Genomic DNA, 23,003 nt, shown 5'->3' with positions numbered 1-23,003 from the left:
TTTCATGTTCTCTCTCCCAGGAATGCAACAAACCCCGTGAAGCCTTTGGATTTGAACAAGCTGTCAGGGAATATACTCTCCAGAGCTTTGGTGAAATGGCTGATAACTTCAAGTCTGATTATTTCAACATGCCAGTCCATGTGAGTTTCAACTTTTTGCTGGGATTCCTTGTAGGGGAAGACGAGTGTTCAGCTGGTCCTGGATTTTTGCTTTTTTTAAAGAGGCGCCACAAGATTCAAACATGTAAACAAATCATTTAGCTTTCTGGCATCTGGTCTCATTTCAGCTTCATTTCACCCTTTTCTTGTGATGTATAGATAGGTTATTGCTTGTTAGAGTAAACCTTATTGGTCATGCTGTGTTCTTGCTCTTTTTGATTCATTGAACCAATTATCTTGTTCTTGTTTGACAAAGGGTCTTTCTTCTGCCCTTCCTATGGCTTTTGTCTTGGTTTAGTTTGCTCAGAGGATGAATCATTGTTTTCCACCCTGTTACAGTGTTTTCTTGTAGGTAGTTCAATAGGCTGAGTCTGTTGATAAGAATGATTTGGGTTTTTTTGTCCTGCATCTCAGCAGCATTTTTAAAATCAGTGTTTCTGCTTTGGCACGCTTCCATGAATCCACTGTCCCATAGACTGCATGCAGCACCAAGCTCCTTCTCCTCTCGGGGTTCTTTGGTAATTTGTGGGCATACTTCCTAAAGCTTCTACTTTTTCAAGGATTGCAGTTCACAATACAACTTTGGGACAGAGCAAAATGAGGAACAAAGCTTGCTTTACAAATACACTTCATAAACGCGTATAAGGGAATTGTAATGAGCTATATGAAGATTACACTCTTGAACACAATTCTTTATCTGAATTTCCTTACTGTTAGAAGTTCTGGTCATTAACTTCTGAAATAGTTTGGAATTTGCATGCTCTTCATTTCATTTGCTGCTTGGCTGCTGCTGGCTGTCTCCTTCTCCCCTTTTTAGCTGTACTTCTGGTAAACCCACCTTTGGTCTTTTTGTTCATGCCATCTCTTATGTGTGGCATCCTATTGCTGTTACATTGCAGCTACTACTAAGGAATACACATCAAACCCTATGACTTTGAAGAGGTGGAGGGTAGATAGGGAGTGGCTGTGGGATTCAGGGGGGATTTATTGCATGAATGACAACTTTTATGTTGGGTCTTATCTGCGCATGCCCTAACATCTTTTCTGCTTTTAGATGGTTCCCACTGAGCTTGTAGAAAAAGAATTCTGGCGATTGGTGAGCAGCATAGAAGAAGATGTCATTGTGGAATATGGGGCTGATATCTCATCCAAGGACTTTGGAAGTGGCTTCCCAGTGAAGGATGGCCGACGAAAGCTGATGCCAGAAGAGGAGGTAAGGAACAGGATATGTAAACTGACCCCATTCTTTGCTCTGCATAAGATTTCACAGTAAGAATTTAGGTCAGAAATCAGTGTGGATTTTTTTTTTGTCTTATGAAGAAGCTGCTTAAGGCTTTTGCATGCACTTAACATTCCAGTTGAGCATGGCATTAATCTGATATCTTAAGTTCTTTTCCAGATCTGGTTGCTGATAGCTAAGCTGCTTTTCATGATTTAAGTCACACCTGGTTCGTATCACAGTCTCAGCAGGCAAAATGTGCAAGTCGTTACTTTATGTCTGAGTATGAGGGAGCTGATAAGATTTTTTTTTTCTTGTTCCAAACCTTTTTGTTACAGATTTAGCTACAGATACATGATTCTAACCTCCTTAGGAGGTTCATAACAGGTAAACCAGAAATACTGGATTTAGCTTTTTCTCTGACCATGCATACTTTAAGAATGAAAATACGTAAATACAGCATTCTGTTATAGAAAGTCTTATGAAGAATATTTGGTAAGTATATTATTGATCTTTCCCTCAGATTTTACTTTAGCGTATCAATTTTCTGGCTGCTTATATGTTTAAATTCAGGCAAAATGAGAGTAAAGGTGTGATTTCATTACATGGCCCAAAACATAATTTATACTGATCACTGGAAGAGTTAATCCTTCTCACTGTTGTCTTCCTATCTGAACCTTTGTTTGCTACGCAGTGATTGTGTAGCTGCTCAGTGAGTTAGAACTGCTTGCTGATCTATTTGGATGAAAATATATTTTCTAGCCAGATCACTTAAGTAATCTGACTTGCTGCATTGTCTTTATAGTGTCAGAGCAAAGGAAATGGCAGGGAGGTGTGGCAGAACTGAGGGTGTGACCAGTTTGCTTTCAGAAGGTAGACTAATGTTAAAATAGAGTAGTGAGCTTTTAAGGCTGTCTGTTTGAATTCTCATTTTTTGTGCAAATTGTGTGTATTTGAAGGTGAAGGTAGGATTTGCTTGACTAGTGATGCTGTCTTCCCAGAAATGAGTGTAGGAATCAATCTCTCCTCTTGAGAAACTTTCTGAAGTAATATCATCAAGATAAACTGCAGTGCAATAAAGCAGGTCTTAAAAAAGCTGAAATAATAACATAAGATTCACTGTGCTGTTTACAGTCTGAAGTTATTCTGTCTTATTGAGGGATTTCAGTCTTTTGTCGTTCACCTAGTAGTGCTGGTATTTTGTTCCACCAAAAAAGCATGAAACCTATAAACTTGAGGGAGGGGAACCAAAGCCTAAGTGTGTATACCTTGATCCAAAGATTATATATGTTGAAATTCTAGGGCTGGCCTTAAATCTTGGTCTTGATAAATTGCTGATTAAGATATCTCAGGAATTATTTCTTAGTTTTGATGCCTCATTGCTGCAGAATATTACCCACTCTCTACTGTCAAAATGCATAAGCTGATCTTTGCCTTTATACTTTCCTTTTGTGAGTTGGCGTCCTTTTGTATGTCTGATTTGTTTAGTATTTTCTCCTTTTTTTGGCAGGACTATGCACTCTCTGGTTGGAATTTGAATAATATGCCAATTCTAGAGCAATCAGTCCTTGCTCACATCAATGCAGATATCTCTGGCATGAAGGTACCTTGGCTATATGTAGGAATGTGCTTCTCCTCATTTTGCTGGCATATTGAAGATCATTGGAGCTATTCCATCAACTACCTGCATTGGTATGGAGTCTCCTTTTTGTATTTACCTTATGCTGTCCTGTTTGTCCTTAATAAATGTATAGTTCTACTTGAAAGTGCCTATGCATGCTGATGACATTTAACCACAAATCTAAATGGGATGAGCAGTCCATATTCTCAGGCTAATTAAAAGTGAATACAGGTACTATTCTAAGCACTTCAGTGTTTTTCATCAACTGATTAAATATTCTGTTTTGCCAAAAATCCAGTGTCACTGCTTTACAGGCTCACATCTTTTCTAAGGAAGCTTTTGGTTTTGAACTGAATTACAGTTCACTGGTTCATGATTTAAAGTTGGTGTGCCCCTATGTTGAAAATGGAGGCTGCTGCCTAATGGCTTACACAAGCATCAGAGCTGACAGTTCAGCAGCACATCTATGCATGCACAGAAATACTATTCAAGAGAAGAGAAATTTTGGAGTCTTTTAGAACAATCCTGGAAGTGTTCTTGTGTTCAGCTTTGGTGTTTGAAAAGAAGAATTGTGGCAGACTAACTTATTTCCATTGCAGTCTTCCTAGTCATGAGGCTCAGTCACAGTGGATGGATCAGGGGCGAAAGAAGGGGGAAGCTGTCAAAAGTACCCCTTTAGAGTAGAAAGTTTGTTGTACATCTTGTAAGGATGTGTTGATGCCCTTTAGGCTGTGATTGCACACTTCTGGAGAAGCATGTTTGCTATTAAAATCTAGTCTGCGGTCTCAGGGGGAATCAGTCTTGTTTTTAAGCTCAGTTATTGTCCTCAGCATGTTATTAACTAAATCAGTATGTGAGGGACTGGTGTCAGCTAGTGAATTCCAGCAGCCCAGATGAGTAGAAACTTATTAACTGTGTCCTACCAGCAGGTGTCACTGAAGCTTGTAGGAACCGCAGAAAATGCTGTCTCGTCTAACTTTGGGGTGGTTGGCAACAAGATCATTCATATGGTTAAATAGTGCTTTGTAAATGATTTCAGGTATTTCAGCAGAATACTGTGTATACTTAATAAAATAAAAAAAACCCAGACCCTCAGCACTATAAATACAAGATCCAGTCTTTTCGTAACCAAAACAGAGCGTAACGAGGGACTGAAATAATACTTAGGTAATTTTCTGTTTAGTTTTGATCTTGTTCATCTTTTTCTTCCCTCATACTTAACTAACTCATGTCATTAGGAATTTTTTATCCTAAGAGTCCAGTGAACCACTAATTTTCAGTAACTGGTTGTGTATATTAGAAGGATTGCTTATATTTTATTGTACTCTGATGCTTTATTTTTTTCCCACTTCTGCTTAGCTGGTGTACTATTCCACTATTCTATGGTTTCAGGAATATGACTACCCAAGGCCTAATTGAGTGAGTGGAGGAGTAGCGTGATCTCTCCTTCTTTTAAACACTAGCTGTGAATTAATCTTTCTTTTTCCTAAAGAAAAATGATAGCCTATTTTATCCAATTAGAACATGATAAATGACAATTATCTTCCACATACGGCTTGTAATGGCAAATCTGGTGCCAAGTATGTTGAGAACTGTGTTGCAGTTTGATTGATTTTTCAGATAAGAATAATACATCCTGGAGAAGGCTGTTGTTGATTAAAGATATCTTTGTGTCTCTATGCAAAATATATGGCTTGTGTGGACAGTGCGGCCAGGTTTGAGGTCTATTCTGCAGTTGGGTGGCAGCATTACCTTTAAGTAATGTGTTTATTATTTACTTGTTGTGCTTTGTTAGGGGAGAGCCAAAGACATGGTATGGCGTGCCCTCTCATGCAGCAGAGCAGCTAGAAGATGTGATGAAGGAATTGGCTCCTGAGCTATTTGAATCCCAGCCTGACCTCCTGCATCAGCTGGTGACTATTATGAACCCCAATGTGCTGATGGAGCACGGTGTACCAGTGAGTAGTACATGAGCATTTTTTACATAAGTACTTCTATGCGCTCTGTTTTTCATCCCATTCCAGGTTAGTGTAATAGTGGTTTGGCATAACTGAAGAATTTCCATGGTGGACATTAATATGTTCAGTTCATTAGTTCTGGGGTGTTTTTTTTCAAACTGTTTTCTAGTATCTTTCCTAGATTTAGCATGAAATTTAAGTTGCCTTAAATCAGAAGGGACTGTCAAGCTTCTTATATAAAATATTGTATAGAGCAAGTGTAAATTGTGCTACATTTATTTTTTAATTAAAAAGCCCCAGCCTGCCATAGCAGCAAGTTTGTCTGTAAAGTGCTGTTAATCTTTTGATGTTAAAATACTTGTCTTATGTTCAGAAGAAATCTCAGCATTACAAAATGCTTTTTTGACCAAACATAATTGACTGCAGACTTGAAGCAGCAGTCACTATAATTTCCTTTTGTCTTAATATAAATTTCTTCCCTGGCAAATACCCCAAGAAAACAAACCATAAACTGTTTCCAGAAGCTTTTGCAGTTTGTGGTACAATGGATTAAATGATGATAGAGAGATATCCCTTTTGGGATTCATAAAGAGAATTTTTAACTGTTGGCATATATATTCAGCTTTTTTGAGTAATACTATTGAGGATTGACTTTAAGAAGACAGAACCAATCCTCACCACTGCTGGGGTAGTTACATTGCATGTGGTTTCTATAGAAGTAGTGTTCAAATACCTCGTAATTATGTGTCTTTAACTCTGTTGCAAGTTTAATATTTTTTTCTGTTTTTTTCACCTTTATTATCACTTGTATTAGGTATACAGGACCAATCAGTGTGCTGGCGAGTTTGTTGTGACCTTTCCTCGTGCCTATCACTCTGGATTTAACCAGGGATACAACTTTGCTGAAGCTGTGAACTTCTGCACTGCTGACTGGGTCTGTTCTGTTTGTGTTTGCTATGTCTTGCTAGGTGACCTTAGCAAGGAAAAATTAATCACCTGAAGAGGAGTCTTAAAAGTTACATAGTATGTTTTATATTTATAGTTCCTGGTACAACAGTTAACAACTAATGTTTCTGTTACACAAAGTAATTTGATGAGCACATAATTTTCAGCAGTTCCAAACTGAAACTTTGGTATATGGTCTTCCTTTTTAAGTATTGGTCTAATGAAAAAGTGACATTTGCAGTACCTTCAGCTAGTATTTGTTATGCCTCTTTCTGAATTTGATAGAGGTTAATGTGCTGTCATGAGCAGCTGTTGTCATTTGAATGTTGGAGTAGGCATATTTTTTGCTTCTTTGTGCCAGCACATTGCACCTTTTAATCATGTGCTTATTCTAATATCCATACTTATACCACAGCATGGCTTGTGTGGATTCTTCAGTAAGTGGTTAAAAGTATGTTCTGTCACTCTCCAGGGTTTACAGTTGGAAATTATAATCTCATCTGTAGTTTATCTATCTCTACCTTCTTTTTTGTTACCTTCATGTAGGAATTTTAATCTTTAATCAGAGTATTATATTCATATGTCAGAAAAATTGTCTGCAAGATTGACAGCGTGTCAGTGTTCTTTTGCTTTAAAAGACACAAAATCAGTGATACCAATTTTGGTTAACTCTAGTCATCTTATGTTAAATGTCTGTGTCCAAGCACAGTAGTATCTGGAGGACAATGCATTCACCTTAAGATAGAACAGATGACTTCTTTTTGGTGCCAGTTTCTTTCCACTGAAAGTAAAAAGGGCTTAGAACAACTCTTAAATTTGTGTCTGAAAGTTGGGCACATTAGATTGTCAGATGCCCTCACAGTACAGATATCCCCTTTGTCCTCATCTATGACATGACTTAAGGTGGTTATAATTGGGTCTGTCCCATAAGATAAACTCTCTTAGTCTCAGTTTTTCCCATGATTTGTCAAAGGAAGGAAAATGGAAGCCAAGAGATCATCTTGAAGCTTCTTTTCCCAGAATGACAGATATAATTTCTTCTGTAGCTTCCCATTGGACGTCAGTGTGTGAGTCATTACCGAAGGCTGGGACGTCACTGTGTTTTCTCCCACGAAGAGCTGATCTTCAAGATGGCTGCAGATCCAGAGTGCTTGGATGTTGGGCTGGCTGCTATGGTTTGCAAGGAGATGACTCTGATGATAGAAGAAGAGACACGATTAAGAGAATCTGTTGTACAGATGGTGAGTAATAAAAGACAACTCTTACTCTGCTTGCAAAAGAACTTTTGCTTCCTCCTCCCACCCCCCTCGGCCTGGATTAGAGAATTTTAGCAAGTGTCCTATTTTTCTTTTTTTTTTCTTTTTTTTCTTTTTTTTTTCTTAAGGGAGTATTGATGTCTGAGGAAGAGGTGTTTGAACTGGTTCCAGATGATGAGCGTCAGTGCACAGCTTGCAGAACCACGTGCTTCTTGTCAGCTCTCACGTGTTCCTGTAATCCTGAGCGTCTGGTGTGCTTATACCATCCGTCTGATTTATGTCCATGTCCGATGCAGCAGAAGTGTCTAAGGTACACAGGATATTTTTTTCTCCTCTGATTTTCTACCATATGCAATAGTTTGCTGGAAATCAGTGACCAAATACAACATTTGGCCACACTTCTGTCTACTTTTTTAAGAAATATTTTTATCCTTTGCTGTGTCTTGGTTCCCAGGCAGCTGGTATTATGCATGATCCTTGCTGTAGCTGGAAAAACTCAGTGTAAGCACTATCCTTTTTTTTTTGTATGGGCCATTAATACTCTTTCTTTATTTTCTTCCTATATCTCCAGGTACCGGTATCCACTAGAAGACCTTCCTTCTCTACTGTATGGAGTGAAAGTTAGAGCACAGTCTTATGATACATGGGTCAGTAGAGTTACAGAGGCTCTGTCTGCCAATCTCAACCACAAGAAAGGTCAGATTTCTGTCATTTGTAGTAGGATGTCCTGAAACTCCGGCATTTGTTTTGTGTTCTCATTTGATGAAACACTGTGTATTGTTTAGTGGGAAAAAGAAAATGAGTGTATTGTTTAGTGGGGAAAAAAAGAAATGAGCTAATCTGAGTGTAATGCAACTCATCATTCTGGATTTAAGATTGAACTATCTTTTGCAACCTTGATTGAAGGCTTTTGAAGCAGTCTGAAGTATTTTTTGTTTTTACATACAAATTATGTACTGTTATTACAGATGTGATTGAGCTGAGAGTAATGCTGGAGGATGCTGAAGACAGGAAATATCCTGAGAATGATCTTTTCCGCAGGCTCAGAGATGCTGTGAAAGAAGCAGAGACCTGTGCGTCAGTAGCACAGCTGCTTCTGAGCAAAAAGCAAAAACACAGGTAGGACAGGCATTTTTTCAACACTTCCCATCTTTTTTGCCACTTGTTTTGCCCTGGAAATGTAAGAATCCTGAGATCTCATTGCCTTCTAACTTCTTTCATTGTTTCCTGTCCTTAGTGCTGTGACTCATTAAGAGGTAGGGGAGACAGATACAGTGACACATAGGGCCAAAAAATGGACTTGCTTGGAATGTGTTAAACCTACTGTTTTCAGCTGACTCATATACTGAAATGTGAAGTCTCTTGGTGAAGCTGTGTGTCTGATCACTCATCAGGTATTTCTCTGAATGTGTGGGAGAGCTGTAGGGAAAGACAACTAGAGGGGAAAACATAATGACAGTGAGTCTTGACATTGAGTCATAGAATGTTTAGGGTTGGCAAGGACCTAAAAGATCATCTACTTCCACCCCCACTGCCATGGGCAGAGACACCTCACACTAGACCAGGTTGCTTCAAGGCCTGTCCAACCTGGCCTTGAGCACTGCCAGGGATGGGGCAGCCACAGTTTCCCTGGGCAACCTGTGCCAGTGCCTCACGGTAAAGAACTTCTTCCTACTACCTTATCTAAATTTACCCCCTGTCACTTTAAAGCCATTCCCCAGTGTCCTATGACTACTTGCTCTTGTGTTTGAGTTTTAGGTAGCAGGGCTAAGAGCATAGCTTAAAGGAATGGAAAACAAATCTGTTAAAACACTGGATTGCAAAGCAAAATGTTTTGAAAATAATGAAGTACCAGTTATGGTGGTTGGGGCCAGAACGCTTTTATGTTCTGGTACATCATTTCACAAAGATACTTATAATTTTACCAGCCATTTTGAAGTTGCAGTATGTTGTAATGATGATGGATTTACTGGAAGATGTAAAGGAAAGGTGTCTTACCAGTATTGACTGAAAAGGATCTTGGGAAGCAGAGCAGTGCAGAGAGCAGAAACAGTCCGTACTTTGAGCCAGTCTTCTTGGGAAGGACCACGGGAAGCAGTGATGTGTGGCTGAAAAGTAGTGGCTTGCCTCAGTGACTTCTGGCAGTTTAGACTCAGTTCTGTTCCCAGCCTTGCGTGTGACTGCCTCAGTGTCACTGTCCCCAGCTCAGCAATCTGCTGGACGTGTCCCCTTGCTCTGCTCTCATGAACCTTCAGCAGTGTGTTCTTCCTTCTCTCCTATGAATTCCGTGCACTGAATAAAAGTCCAGTAGAATCATTTGATCAGATGATCATAACTTTTGTGCCAGCAGTTGTGTGGTAAACTTACAGTTTGCATTTCCTCTTACTGTAAGATTTGGCTTTGCAGTTGGTTGGGGTTTTTTGCATGTGTAGCTTTTGTGTATAACTTAAGACTTTTCCAGGAAGGGGGTAAAAAAATAAATACTTTGTTAATTATAATACGCACCTTTTACTACACAAAACATATGCTACAATTCCTTGAATATGAACACTGAAATGTTAGTTACACCACAGATGGAAGTATAACACCTGATGAAATTGAAAAGCTGTTATAAAATAGAGAAGCATTTTTGCTGTATATGAAGGGGAAGGAAGGCTGTCCTGTTTGGCTTTTATTGCTTGTAGGGTCCCCACTGCCACAGAGGTCACTTAAAACTGTGGTCTGGGTGAGGAAAGCAATGCTGCATGGGTTGCATTGCTCCGTTCTTAGTGAAGTTTAATTATTTTGGTAGCTCCCAGGTGTTCTTGGACTGTTACTTCTTCCTCCTCCTGCTATTGGAGGGTGTCAGCCTTCTCTCAAAAGACTTGCTTTCAGTTAATTATGTGCTGGATTTCCAGCACTGTCCCAAGAAACACAAGGGGTAGGAAGATGTGACAGCTTTCAGTAGTGTGTCTGATCTAAAGCTGAAAGAGTTCTATGGGGGGGGAAAAAAAAAAGGACTCAAATGTGTATCTGAGGGCTGTTGTATGCTAAATAGCAGTATGTTACAAAATTGAGGTTTGAGACATTTTGACGCCTTTTTGATGAGCAATGTTAGGAAATTTAAATAGAGATCATGTTCAGCTGCTTTTATGTTTATGTTCATGTTTAATACACAGAGGAGGGTCACATTTACACAAAGGGATAAGGCTGATAAAAAGGCAAATTAAAAATTAATGTTCAAACAGAACAGTTTGGCAGAGACTAAAGCAGCAATAAATTTGTGGTCAAATGTAGCAAAAGAAAATCTATCCCTTATACATCTGATTGTATATAAACCTGAAAAATAGGTAATGTGTAGCTGTGAATATGTTCTTAATAATCCAAGCCTCTATCTCTCCCTGCTGTTGAAAGTTGTGAGTTTCCATAGGCAGGGATAGTTGCATCTCTTTGTGCAGCATCTCGTGCAGTGTGCTGTGCAATCTCCTATGGCAGTCCATGGTTGGACTAGGGACAGAAAGACACTGCCGTGTTTCAGAGAGGGTGCCCTCGTGCAGGTCCAGTGCAGTCACCTTTCCTTCTCACTGTTGTAGCAAGTCAAAGCCCCCAGTATTCTTCCCTCGTCAAGTTTTTGATAGAGTGTAATTATGTTTGTTTATTAATCTAAAATGTTACTTTTACAGTTACATTTAAGTCTGTAGGTTGAAAGATCTTTTTGGTTTATGTTTCTATAGTAATAAAATGTAGATTCGTTAGCAGGCAACAACTTTTCAGTGTCTAAAATCTGGCCTGCTTGTGAAATTGTTGTGCTTGCCAGTGATTATGTATACCAAATGTTTCATTTGTGTAGCGTGTCACTTTTAAGTCTTACTGCATGCAGTGGGCTTGTTATACTTGCCTTGTGTTATTTAATGAAAGTGTCTTTGCAGAATGTGTCCTACTTAACAGTGGTCTTCTGTTGCAAGGCCAGTTTCAGGAGTTTGCTGGCTACAAGAGAGTAAGATCTAGAAAATAAGACTTCTTTTCAGAGCTTGCTGCTATTACATACCTCAGACTTCTTGTCAGTGCTTGCCATGGCAGTCAAGTACTTGAGCTACTTAAAGAAGGCTTTTTGGGACTATGTTCTCTTGCCTATTTGGAACAAACTCCATTTGAAAGTCATCTAGACCTTGGAAGAGCAAGGTGGATTCTCTTGAAGATGTGTAGAGGTTGTATATTAAAATTAGTTTTCAAGATTTTGGATTTTTTGTGGAGTTTGGGGCTTTTTGAGTTCTGAAGTGATACAAATTTTTTTTTCTTTTTTTTTAGCATCTTGGGAATCTTGATAGCTTTCTGTCACTGGGAGTAAATTCATCATTCCTCTCACGTAGTGTTGTCTAATTATGTCTTTTCATACAGCCGACAGAGCCAAGATAGTGGAAGGACAAGGACCAAGCTAACCATGGAGGAGCTTAAAGCATTCGTACAGCAGTTGTTTAGCTTGCCCTGTGTTATTAGCCAGGCCCGACAAGTAAAGGTAAGTTTGCATCTGCTTCTCAGGTAATGTCATATTGTCTGTTTGTTTCTGGTTTTGTGGTATGGGGTGTTTTGTTTGAAACACAGTATCACCTAGTGTAAAGGATGAAAGCCTTTAAGGATCAGTCCTGCACTGGCAGAGATGGATTGAATGGGATGTTCTATTTCTAGCTTCTAATATAAAGCAGATAGCTGCTTTGCAATAATGTCTGTAATCTCAAGACAGGAAGTAAAAGACTGGATAAATCTAGCTCAGTGTCTTCCTGCCTTACTGGGTAATCTTGCTGTTGTCATTGAAGTTTTGCTGATAACATGTTGCCCATCATGATATCCATAATGGAATGGTAATATATATTTCATGCTCATTTGCAAGGATATCTTTAAGTGGGCAGAGATGACATTTATACATTTATGCTAGTGTAGCCTTAGTAGCTTAATTTGTAGGGCGCAGTTTGGTAACCTAAGCATGGATATCTATGAGATTCTCTGTAAGGTCTTCCATCTGGCATCCATTGCCGTTCTGTAAGAATACCTTAGGTCTTGTGTAGCAGTCTAGGACAGCGTGGGGTATTGCTCATGATGGTCAGCTTTAGGCAAATGAACAGAGCATGCTACATGACTATGCATATGCTTTTCAAGGTGTCTGTTGCAGTGGGCATTTGTCAGATGGGGTGGTCTTCCTGTAGCTAAAGCAAGACAAAAGATCTGTCCTCCCTGCCTGTGGCTGTACAGGTGGCCCAGTGTTATCTCTCTGAACCAGTTACTCTTATTCCAGCATCATTAATGCTGTATCTGTAGTTGTGGAATTTTCAGTATATATTTGGTTTTTTCTTTTTCTGAAGATTACATTGGTGTGCTTCTTTAGGGGAGAGGGAAAGCAATGCCACATAGGCAGTTGTTCTGTAAATACTTCTCAGCCTTACTTTCCAAGTTACAGCCCTCTTAATCTGGCCTGAATTTCTTATCCTTCCTATATATCTTTGCACCTGTCTTTGAATGAATCTAGGCCTAGACTAGTCCAGATCAAGCTGATTCCTCTGGCCGCTATTATCATTTGTCACCCTGGCAGTCTGTATCATAGCAAGTGCTTTCAGCAGCAGCCTTTATTTGTTTGTGTCACTGATGATGAAATATTAAATGGTGTTTCACCTGCTAACCAACTTCTAGAAAACTCCTTCAAGAAATATCCTTAAAGATTTTTCACCTTGAGAAATGGCTCTTGAGATGTATGCATTAACCATTTATTAATGCATGTTATGTTGATACAGATTTAAGAAAAATATTTAATAGTGCTAGATTGAGAGCCTAAAATTTTAAATAATAACATATGTGCAGCTGCTATTTTACATGAACAAATGTACAGTTTAAAAATCAGTTTTGTTTGGGAAGACATTTTCTATGTTTATTAGCGTTAGTTACATCCTTCTTCATTCATGAATCCTGTATTAGCTTTTCCATGGTAGTTCAGTGTTGGTATCATGGATAAACTTTATTTTGGACTTTGTTTATGATGTTGGTATGTTGTTGCTGAAAACAAGTACCTTCAAAAAGTGTACCACTCAGGATGCAGGTTTTTCAGGCCTGTTGACACTGATCTTTATCGTTGAAAGATGTTCTTTATTATGTTTCCTAGCAGCTAATAGAGTGGAAAGTGTATTATCATCCTCATATGGTAGGATGATTTAGTACTCTTCTTTCCACATGCAAAGCAGTAATATTTACTAATACTTATTCATGAAATTTTATCATCAATTATTTAATAGACCTATAAGGAGTTTTTTTGTTTTAATGTATTTAAACCCTGCTTCTAATTAAGACACAATTTGTAGATGACAGAGCTGTGAGCGTACCATAAACTTAATAATTTTATTTGTATTTTTTGTCTAAGTATTTTCTCCCAATTACTCTTTCTTCCCCCTGCCCTCAGCCCCAAGAAGCTGAATCTGTGTCAAGTACTCTTTGCATGTATGTGTTCTTGAAGCTTCAACATAATCACTAGCCAACAAAATAAATATTACCATTTTACTGGTTACAAACCATAGACTTTTAGTTCCTGAATGAATTTAGATAATGATCATTTATGCTAAGCACTTGCTAACTTTCCGCACGGCATTTGAATGCAATTATCCGTAATAATAAATTGCAAAATAATTGTTATGTTGGATCATGAGTATTTTCTATCACAAAAGGCATAATTATTAAACTGTAATAATTCACTGTTGTCACTATGAAACATTCAGCATATGTTCCCTAAATCAAGATCGTTATAATGTGGATCTTGTTCTTTTTTGTAAATGCCTTCTGGTTTTCAGGCAGTCGTGAAAAGCAGCATCAGACAAAAAGGGCAGTAAGCTAAGGGTTAGGAAATGCAGTTTTTGCTCCTCATTGTGCCATCGATTTGCTATCAGAAATACCTGTCTTTTTGTAAGACTCAGGAGTGAATCAATTGAGTAAAATGGTTGAATGTCCTTGAATGAATCTCCTGCAGAGTTTCTTTCTTGTCTGTTTGCCATCTTTGATTTTTTTCATTGCAGTGCCAAAACATGAGGATAAGGATAGCTGCAACAGTGCAGTTGGATTTCTGTGAAATGCTCTCCTTTCATTAGAGGATTTTGCATTCCCATTTCTTTCCTCTGTACAGTAAACTGTGATGTGTTAAACTAGTGGGCCTGCTTTGGGAAGAAGTAATTTCAAATTTGACCGTCATTATTCTAATGATCTTTTGATATTCATGTCCTTTTACAACTCTGGCTTGTTTTTTCTCCTCGGCATGTTTTGCTCTTTGTGCATCACCATCATTACTGTAATGCCTCTTGGCACCAGGTTGAAAGGAATATGTTTTCCCCCACTGTTTTAAAATTAATGTTGACCTTGCAGTGCTTAATATTCTGTTTTGTTGGGAGCTGCAGTGAGTTGTACTATTTTAGGTACAGACTTTGATGCAGCTGATATGCCCAGTGAATGAGACATTAGGCCACTGAATGGGTTTAGATGGTCTGTTACTTAATGTGTCAGACTTGATGGCTTGTGACAGTGGGCTGGCATTGTGTATAGAAACTCTGACTGATTATGTGATGATCACATATGAATTCATAGCTGACTGGTCCCTCAGTCAACTTTCCCCTTTGATTCTGTGGGCATTTTTTTCCTAATTGATTTGTACTGTATGTTACTTCAGAATCTGCTTGATGATGTGGAAGAGTTTCATGAACGTGCTCAAGAAGCCATGATGGATGAGATCCCAGACTCTTCCAAACTGCAGGAGTTGATAGACATGGGCTCTGGCCTTTATGTAGAACTTCCTGAACTGCCAAGGCTGAAGCAAGAGCTGCAGCAGGCACGGTGGCTGGATGAGGTGAGATCCACCCTCTTGGACCCCCAGAGGGTCACCCTAGATGTGATGAAGAAGCTGATTGACTCGGGCGTGGGCTTGGCACCACACCATGCTGTAGAGAAAGCCATGGCTGAGCTGCAGGAGCTGCTTACAGTCTCGGAAAGGTGGGAGGAGAAGGCCAAGGTCTGCCTGCAGGCCAGGTGAGTGTTCCTTTACAAATTTTCTTCTTATAGGTTGCACACTTCTGGGATTCTCAGCCTCTTTTGAGGAGTGTGGTGAAAACTAGGGACTTTGAAGCTGTAGTGTCTGGGCTTTTTACCTCCCAGCAGTTTGATTGATCAGAGCTGGATTTGAGGTTGTTGATGAGTTGCAGAAGGATTGATTTCCTGTCATGCTGCAGGAGGCTGTGATTGTTGCTGCTGTCTTTGCTATTCACCCCCCTTGACAGAAAGCACTGAATATGCTACACAGTACCTCTTCCTCAATGTTACAGTTTGAGTCCATCAGCTTTTCTTACCTTTCCTATTCTTTGGTAACCAGTAGCACCCTGCAAGAGTAGAGCTGTGGTATCTTACAGTGCAGTGTAGTGATGAAGTTGCATCACGAGCCTGTCACATTTATGGCTGTAGTTATGTCATTTTGAGAGAAGGCTGGAATTGAGTTTTTCTTACTCTAGACCACGCCAAAGTATGATGGCTCTGGAAGGCATCGTGAATGAAGCAAGGAACATCCCTGCTTTCCTGCCTAATGTGCTGGCACTGAAAGAAGCCCTGCAGCGGGCTAGAGACTGGACAGCCAAAGTGGAGGCCATTCAGGTAGGGGTTACAGCAGGGTCTGGAATCTTCTGCTTGCATCCTTTTGTTTAGACATATTCTATATTCTAGTGCCTCTGCCCACAAAGGTGACCTGAAAGGAAGCCTTGCTATAGCTGTTAATATGTGCTTACCATAGCTCATGTGCTTGAATTTCTTTTTGTGCTGCTGTTTCCCCATTGGTTATCCAGTTTCTGTTTCCCTTCCTTTTATCTAGTTCATGAGGGATGTAAAAGCTGGCAAATTCATTATGATACAAATGTAACTTCCAAATGGTCTTTGGTATTGAAACTCTTCTGTACACTGTCACTGTAAATGCTTAGCTGCAGCAGTAGATGTTATGCTCACAGGTGTTTGGTTTTGGAGCTGGCTGTGGAAATTTTTGATTGTTTATTCTCCCCAAAATGGTGTGTAAGATTTAATGGCACTGATGGCCAAAATTTTTGATCTGGAATAGATGAAGCTATGCTATTGTTAGTTAAGTAGCCTCCTCTTCTACTGTCTACCGACAGAACTTGATCCAAAAAGGACATGGTTTCTGTGATATTTCTAGACATTGATCTGGACTGCACCTGCTGTTTTTACATCAGTTATTTGTTGGGAACTGAAGTGAGAATCCCAGTTGATTTCACATCAGCCCCTGTAGAACTCTTTGATACAGTTGCTTGCTCTTCAGCAGACAGCATTTAAGACATCTACATAGTAATGGAAAGCTGTCTTACTCCCTGAGCCACCTAGCCATGTCAGAATGACTAAAAATAAGACCTCTTGAGGGAGGGTTTTTTTAAGTAACAGTAAGATTGAAATATCGCCCTCCTTCCCTTTACTTTCCTATGGAGCTGTATTTTATTCAGTTACAAAGTAGTGTATGGCTTGAAATTAAGCTGGCCACTGATATAATGGTGGAATCACTGACTTAGAAAAATTTCTTTTACCCCAGAATGGGAGCAACTATGCCTACCTGGAGCAACTGGAGAGCTTGTCTGCCAAAGGCCGCCCAATACCAGTGCGTCTTGATGCCCTGCCACAGCTGGAGTCACAGGTAGCTGCAGCACGTGCCTGGAGAGAGCGCACAGGAAGGACCTTCCTGAAGAAGAACTCAAGCTACAGTCTGTTACAGGTGAGCAACAGACACTTATGTGTCAGCCTTTACAGGCTGGTCTTGATGGCCCTCTGTGGTCTGGAGGGAACAACTTGTTCAGTTGTTAACTGTAGGTTACAGCTCCTGTTGAGACTAGGATATAGTAAGAAACTTCAGCTGTTCTCAGGTGGAAAGAATGAAAAAGACAAAAAGTCTGTTTGGCTAGTTTTGTTTTATGTATAGACAACCTCAACTGTTACTTTTGAAGAAACAGATTAAAACTTCCCTTTTTTGGGGGGGAGCAAAAAAGGATTTATCTTCTTGTGTAATTTTATGTAAGCCTAAAATGGACATAGAAGCTGTCTTTAGTTGATGAATGTTTAAACTTGTTCTGCTGCTTAAATTCTAAGAAAATAGATTAGATATAAGCTGTTCAAGAAAAATAAAGCCAGCCACTGCTTATTTAACTTCAATGAATGTAGTCACTGTCTTTGTTTTAATAAAAATCATTCATGTGTTTGAATGTTTATCATATCTACTTGACAGGCTTCCCTTTTAGACAGAAAACAGTTCCAGTTCTTTCAGTGCTTTCTTGTAGGCTGTATTTTTCATACTTTTTATCTTGTTGCTATTCTTTGTAGTTTGTCTTCACTTTTAGTGTAATGTGCAAAACCAGGCAGAATCCTCTCGCTATGGCTTCCTAGTGCCATGTGAAGTGCAATAATTACATCTTGCCTCCAAGGGGGATACTGCAGTTTAATGTTTCCCAGTGGGATCTGCCCCTACTGTGCCACCACACTGATTTCTGTTCAGTTTATGAACTCCAGACCTCTAGGTCCAAATTTTTCTTTATATTTATTTTTCTTTCTAACTAGTTACTTAATATATTCTGGTTTTGCATTTGACTATTGTCTCACTTGTATCAATTTGCACTTTTTCTCTATGAGTTCAGTTTGCTGGATTTTATATTTAAGTATGCTTTCCAGCTAATCAAGGTGACTTAAAATGTAATTCTTATCCAGAAAAGTGCTTTGCAGCCTCTCATATTTTGATAATAAAAGAAGGATAGCACATTTTTAAATTTGTTTCAGCCACCAAATTAGTATATATGAAATCGTGGCAGATCTTTAAGACTTGCAATTGAGGAAGGTGCTTGAAGTGAATGTTTAAACTACTGATACCTAATTGCATACAGTATTTCAGTTAGCTATGTATATGGTAGCTTAATCTGAACAGATTTTGTCATTTCAGTGCTTTCAAGTTGACCTGCCACATCACTGTCCATACATATGAAATACTTACATCTTCTTCCTAGCATTGACAGGTATCAAAGTTGTTAGATTGCTGAGTATTTTTTGCCCTCTGACATGTTCTAATTTCTTTATCAGTTGTTCTTGCATGTCCCTGGCATCGTAACATTACAGATGAGAACTTTTTGTTCTTGGCATCCCTGGCTCTGACAGTGTAGGTTTTCTTTGTGCCTACAGGTTCTGAGCCCTCGGACTGATATTGGCGTTTATGGGAGCAGTAAAAATAGGCGGAAGAGGGCAAAGGAGTTGATGGAGAAGGAAAAGGAGAAAGATCTTGACTTGGAATCCCTAAGTGAACTGGAGGATGGACTGGAGGAGGCCAGGGACACTGCAGCTGTGGTAAGGAACAATGAAAGGTAGTGTCTTTGGATATGTGGGTTTAACTTGTCTCTGATCTGTGTAGATGTCATACGGAAGAACTGATAGATAAATCTCACTTAAAGAAGTATCTCATATAACGTTTGACACAAGTTGAACTATATTCTTTAATTGCAGTAACAATAGAGGGAAACACAGTTCAGAGTATAAGTGCTGGTATTTAATACATATTTGGTTATGTGTAAGACTTAAATGTTTGGGTTAATAACTGTGTCTGCTCATCTAATATTATTAACATTTATTGAAACCCCATCAAAATAATATTGAGTGAGGTGCTGCTTTACCTTAAACAGTACCAAAACACATTTGGTTAGGTCAATTACAAGGGCAGCTTGTAAATGCTTGGTCATAGAAACTAGGCTGGAAGGGGATGTTATATTTGATTCCTCCTTGTCAGGAGGATATTGATGCAGCTTATCAGAAGAATTTGCTGTCCTTTCTCCAGGAACAAAGAAAATAGAGGCAGGCTCATGAATGTGATTTGTATGTAGTCTATTTTAACTTACGTTGTGGTTTAAGCCCAGCCTTGGGGTCACAAGGGTTGAGATAACAGATCTGACCAGAGTGTGTGAAAACAAATTTGTTATAAACACTTACTGCTTTGGATTAATATTCGCTCCTCACAGTGTTGGTTTATTTGCTGTCAGAGTTGTCGCCTTTGGTCTCACAGTTTCTGTATGGCACACCTTACTTGCAGCCAATATTTACCGTTTTAGTGTTTATTGTCTTTGGGGCCTTTGCTCAGGTTATGGTGAGCGAATGGCTGCGTGGTGCTGAGTTACTGACTGGTTTTAAACCATAACACCTTAGTATGCTTTGTTATAGTTACTTGAATGGAAAGGTTGAGGTAATTCAAATTGCCTCAGGAGATAACGTGGTCACTCAGATGCTCCTGGTGCCGAGTCAACATTGAAACAGTGCTCACCTGCATTGTGTCAGCAGAAGGACTCAGAGTAATGAGTAACTGAGGACGAGGCATTTTAGCTAATGTTTTCATTAGATCACACAATTCCTAGATTTTGGACTAGTTTAACCAGGAAGTTCTCTTTAATTTTTTTTTGTGGCTTCACCCACCCCCCATGTTGCTAATAAAATGTAATCTTTCTTACCTGTGAGGGTTGTAACTTTTTTTTGTCTTTGCTTTGCTGGTTAGGTGGCTATATTCAAGGAGCGGGAGCAGAAGGAGATTGAAGCCATGCATGCTCTCAGGGCAGCTAACCTGGCCAAGATGACTATGGTGGATCGAATCGAAGAAGTCAAGTTCTGTGTCTGCCGCAAAACAGCTAGTGGATTCATGCTGCAGTGTGAGCTGTGCAAAGACTGGTTTCACAGTGGCTGCGTGCCCCTTCCCAAAACAAGTTCTCAGAAGAAGGGCTCTAGTTGGCAGGCCAAAGAAGTGAAGTTTCTGTGTCCACTCTGCATGCGTTCTCGAAGGCCACGGCTTGAGACAATACTGTCTTTGCTGGTGTCCCTGCAGAAGCTGCCTGTACGGCTCCCAGAAGGGGAAGCATTGCAGTGCTTGACAGAACGTGCCATGAGTTGGCAGGATAGAGCACGGCAGGCTTTGGCCACTGATGAGTTGTCCTCTGCTTTGGCCAAGCTTTCTGTGCTCAGCCAGCGAATGGTGGAGCAGGCAGCACGAGAGAAAACAGAGAAGATAATCAGTGCAGAGCTACAGAAAGCAGCAGCTAACCCAGACCTGCAGGTAGGGATGAGGATATTTTGTTCTATACTGTACTTGTCCAGTGTGTCCACACTTGTTCAGTCTGTTAAAATGCCTTACCTTTCTTGGAGAAGCTTGGGATAGATGAAAGGTCAATTAAAAGTTGAGAAAGAGACAACAAAATTACTCAATTCAATGCTCCTGAGTCTCAAACCATGGCTGGCTTCAGTTGGTTGCTTGCTGCTCTAGAAACAGGTCTGTTGCTTTGTATTCTTTGGCAATAGCAGCTGCTGAAGGTGCTTGTAAGAAACATGGGTTCAGATATAACAGCTGGTTAAGGGCCGTGAAGGTGTGTAAAACCTTATTTTGGTGTCTAAATTCCATTTCCCCTCTTGACAGAATAGAAGGTCTCAATATTTATTATTTCTCATGGATTGTTGTTTTAGGGCATTTGATGTTTTGCTAGTAAATATCAGCAAGGACCAAAGGCAAACACTGGTACTTCTACAGCTGACCTCTTTATCTTGAGATTTAGGTCAGATGATGCTGTGGTGAAGAAGTACACAGGCTATAATTTGGTAGCACTGAACAGCAGTATCTAGATCTTTCTAGTCACTATTATTCAAAACCATGGAAATAAAATAGAACCTTTTCCATGAGTATTTCCCTGTCCTCACACCTTGCTGTAACTAGGCTTTTCTGTGACTGTCCAGGCAGTTACCCTTAGGCCAAAAGAAAAACCGCTTTCTTTGTGAGTAGTAACTGCTTAGCATTTTTAGATATTTTTCTGGAAATTTTATTGCTTCATTCCCATATTCCTATTTACTTTCTAGGGACACTTGACTAGTTTTCAGCAATCAGCCTTTAATAGAGTGATAGGAAGTGTGTCCTCATCTCCACGGCAGACTTTGGATTATGATGATGAAGAGACAGACTCTGATGAAGACATCAGGGAGACATATGGTTATGACATAAAGGTAAGTAATTCAATGTGGCCTGTGTGTGTGGAATGAATTCCAAAAGCCTGTTTTTTATTAATTCATTTTATTTCAGAATACTTTTTGTATCTTAAACTATCACTGTGCATTCTGCCATGTCTTACATTGCATAAGAGGTAGTTCTTGATTTTTGCTTAATGTCTCAGTTCTGGACTATTGGAGAGTTTTATAATGTTTTCATTTAAAGTTTTCAAGTGTCCTGTTAGACTTGCAGAAGGTGTTTTTTAGTGCTAAGAAAAAAAAGATACACTTCTCAAGGGATTTGTATTTATAATGCCATAGAGGATGACCACAGTCTTTATGCTCCATTCAGAAGGTAACATGTCTGTATATGGAGAACTCCTCAACAATTTTCACTACAGCAAAAAATGAGCCTTTGAATATTGCATGCCCTATAAGAAAGTTGCTAATACGAAAGCTTCTTTTGCATTTTCATACCTCTCCATTCAAACCTCATATAAAGGTATAAAGGAGGTACCTATCTTCAATTTTGGATGTGTGGAAATATTGAGGACTAAATGCCTGGATCATGTTGTGAACCCAGTGTCTGGATTCAGTTCAGAAATTGTAACTGCAGTTATAGTTTTAAAATGCTTTAAGTAGAAAAGAACCATCATGAGAAAAGGCAATTGTAGAGATAGCCAAGTGTTTACAATGTGTTGTATTTCACTTCAGAGCTTCCAAAATGTCCTTTACGTATATGCAGAGACAAGAGCAATGCCACTGTGCATTCTTGTGCAGTGTTTTGTTTTTGGCAATAGTGTCATATCTACCTTAAAAGTTGCAAACTTAAAAGACAGTCTGGTCATGTAAATTCTCTTAAGGCAGATTTTATGGTTCATAAAGGGAGAGCAAATTTTCCATATATGATTTGTCTCAGTCTCCTATTTAGTTTTTTGATTCTAAGCAGCTTTACACAAATACACACATTTGTCTTACAGTCCCATGTGAAATGGCAACCCAAGTACATTGTGGTTGGATGCTAGAGCTTTTAGTTTATTTTTATATATAAAATTAATATCCAAACTTCTTTGCATGAGGAATCATAATAAGGCATTTCTGAAAGATGTGTCATTTTCTGAGGCTGTGATAAAGCATATGTCAAGAAAGATGGCATATGGTTGTCAGGACCTGAGGGTTTTGCAGGGTTATAGTTTTATTTGTTTAATGATTCTGTTGTCATGATTTCAAAACCTGTTACTTAACCCTTTTGGTGTGGATGTCTATCACTGTATGTATGTGGAAAACCTAAAAATAGAAATCTTTCAAAGGAAAGGTGATGGAGACCAGAAATGCCTTTTGTTAAGTCAAGTAACATGATTGGAATAGAAGACTCTCTTTCAGGCAACCAGATTCTTCCAATCTAAACTAGGAAAAGCAGAGTCACTCATAGTTTTAATTATTTTTATACTGTTGGCTTTCAGGTTGGGGTTTTTTTGGGGGGGGTTTTTTGGGGGGGGGGCGTTTTTTTGTTTGCTTGGTTTGTTTTTTTGTTTTTTTTGGGTTTTTTTTTCCCTGTTTTATGATCTATAAATGTTTCCCAGTGGAGTGATGTGTTTAAAAAAAAGTATATAGAACATGTTACATCATGTATGAATTAGCTCTTAATTGCTTCTTGCGGACCTGGTAGAAGTAATCCTTGGATGCCCAAGAATCCATGGACTGTATTTTGAAAACCATGGTCTTTGACATCTCTAGTGCAAGTGGTTACAAAAAAATATGTGAAAAGGCCTGCTTGATTAGATTGTGCTGCCTCTAATTAAAACATGATTCTTG

The 23,003-nt window shown here is 39.2% G+C and overlaps 1 protein-coding gene across 1 annotated transcript in view; it reads left to right on the top strand.

Annotated features, from left to right (window-relative positions):
- Positions 1-23,003, top strand: part of KDM5A (lysine demethylase 5A) — a 49,491-nt gene that overhangs the window by 17,821 nt on the left and 8,667 nt on the right. Inside the window, exons 9-24 of the mRNA XM_005144375.3 lie at positions 21-140; positions 1,213-1,371; positions 2,888-3,069; positions 4,794-4,956; positions 5,771-5,890; positions 6,948-7,142; positions 7,286-7,467; positions 7,729-7,853; positions 8,126-8,276; positions 11,535-11,652; positions 14,830-15,185; positions 15,662-15,800; positions 16,738-16,917; positions 18,366-18,527; positions 19,720-20,271; positions 21,063-21,206. Coding sequence (XP_005144432.2) covers positions 21-140; positions 1,213-1,371; positions 2,888-3,069; positions 4,794-4,956; positions 5,771-5,890; positions 6,948-7,142; positions 7,286-7,467; positions 7,729-7,853; positions 8,126-8,276; positions 11,535-11,652; positions 14,830-15,185; positions 15,662-15,800; positions 16,738-16,917; positions 18,366-18,527; positions 19,720-20,271; positions 21,063-21,206 — 3,048 coding nt within the window. The remainder of the gene's footprint in view (positions 1-20; positions 141-1,212; positions 1,372-2,887; positions 3,070-4,793; positions 4,957-5,770; positions 5,891-6,947; positions 7,143-7,285; positions 7,468-7,728; positions 7,854-8,125; positions 8,277-11,534; positions 11,653-14,829; positions 15,186-15,661; positions 15,801-16,737; positions 16,918-18,365; positions 18,528-19,719; positions 20,272-21,062; positions 21,207-23,003) is intronic.

Source organism: Melopsittacus undulatus, chromosome 5 (genome assembly GCF_012275295.1).
Source record: "Melopsittacus undulatus isolate bMelUnd1 chromosome 5, bMelUnd1.mat.Z, whole genome shotgun sequence".
NCBI classification, from domain to species: Eukaryota; Metazoa; Chordata; class Aves; order Psittaciformes; family Psittaculidae; genus Melopsittacus; species Melopsittacus undulatus.
This window is presented reverse-complemented; position numbering and strand designations above follow the sequence as displayed.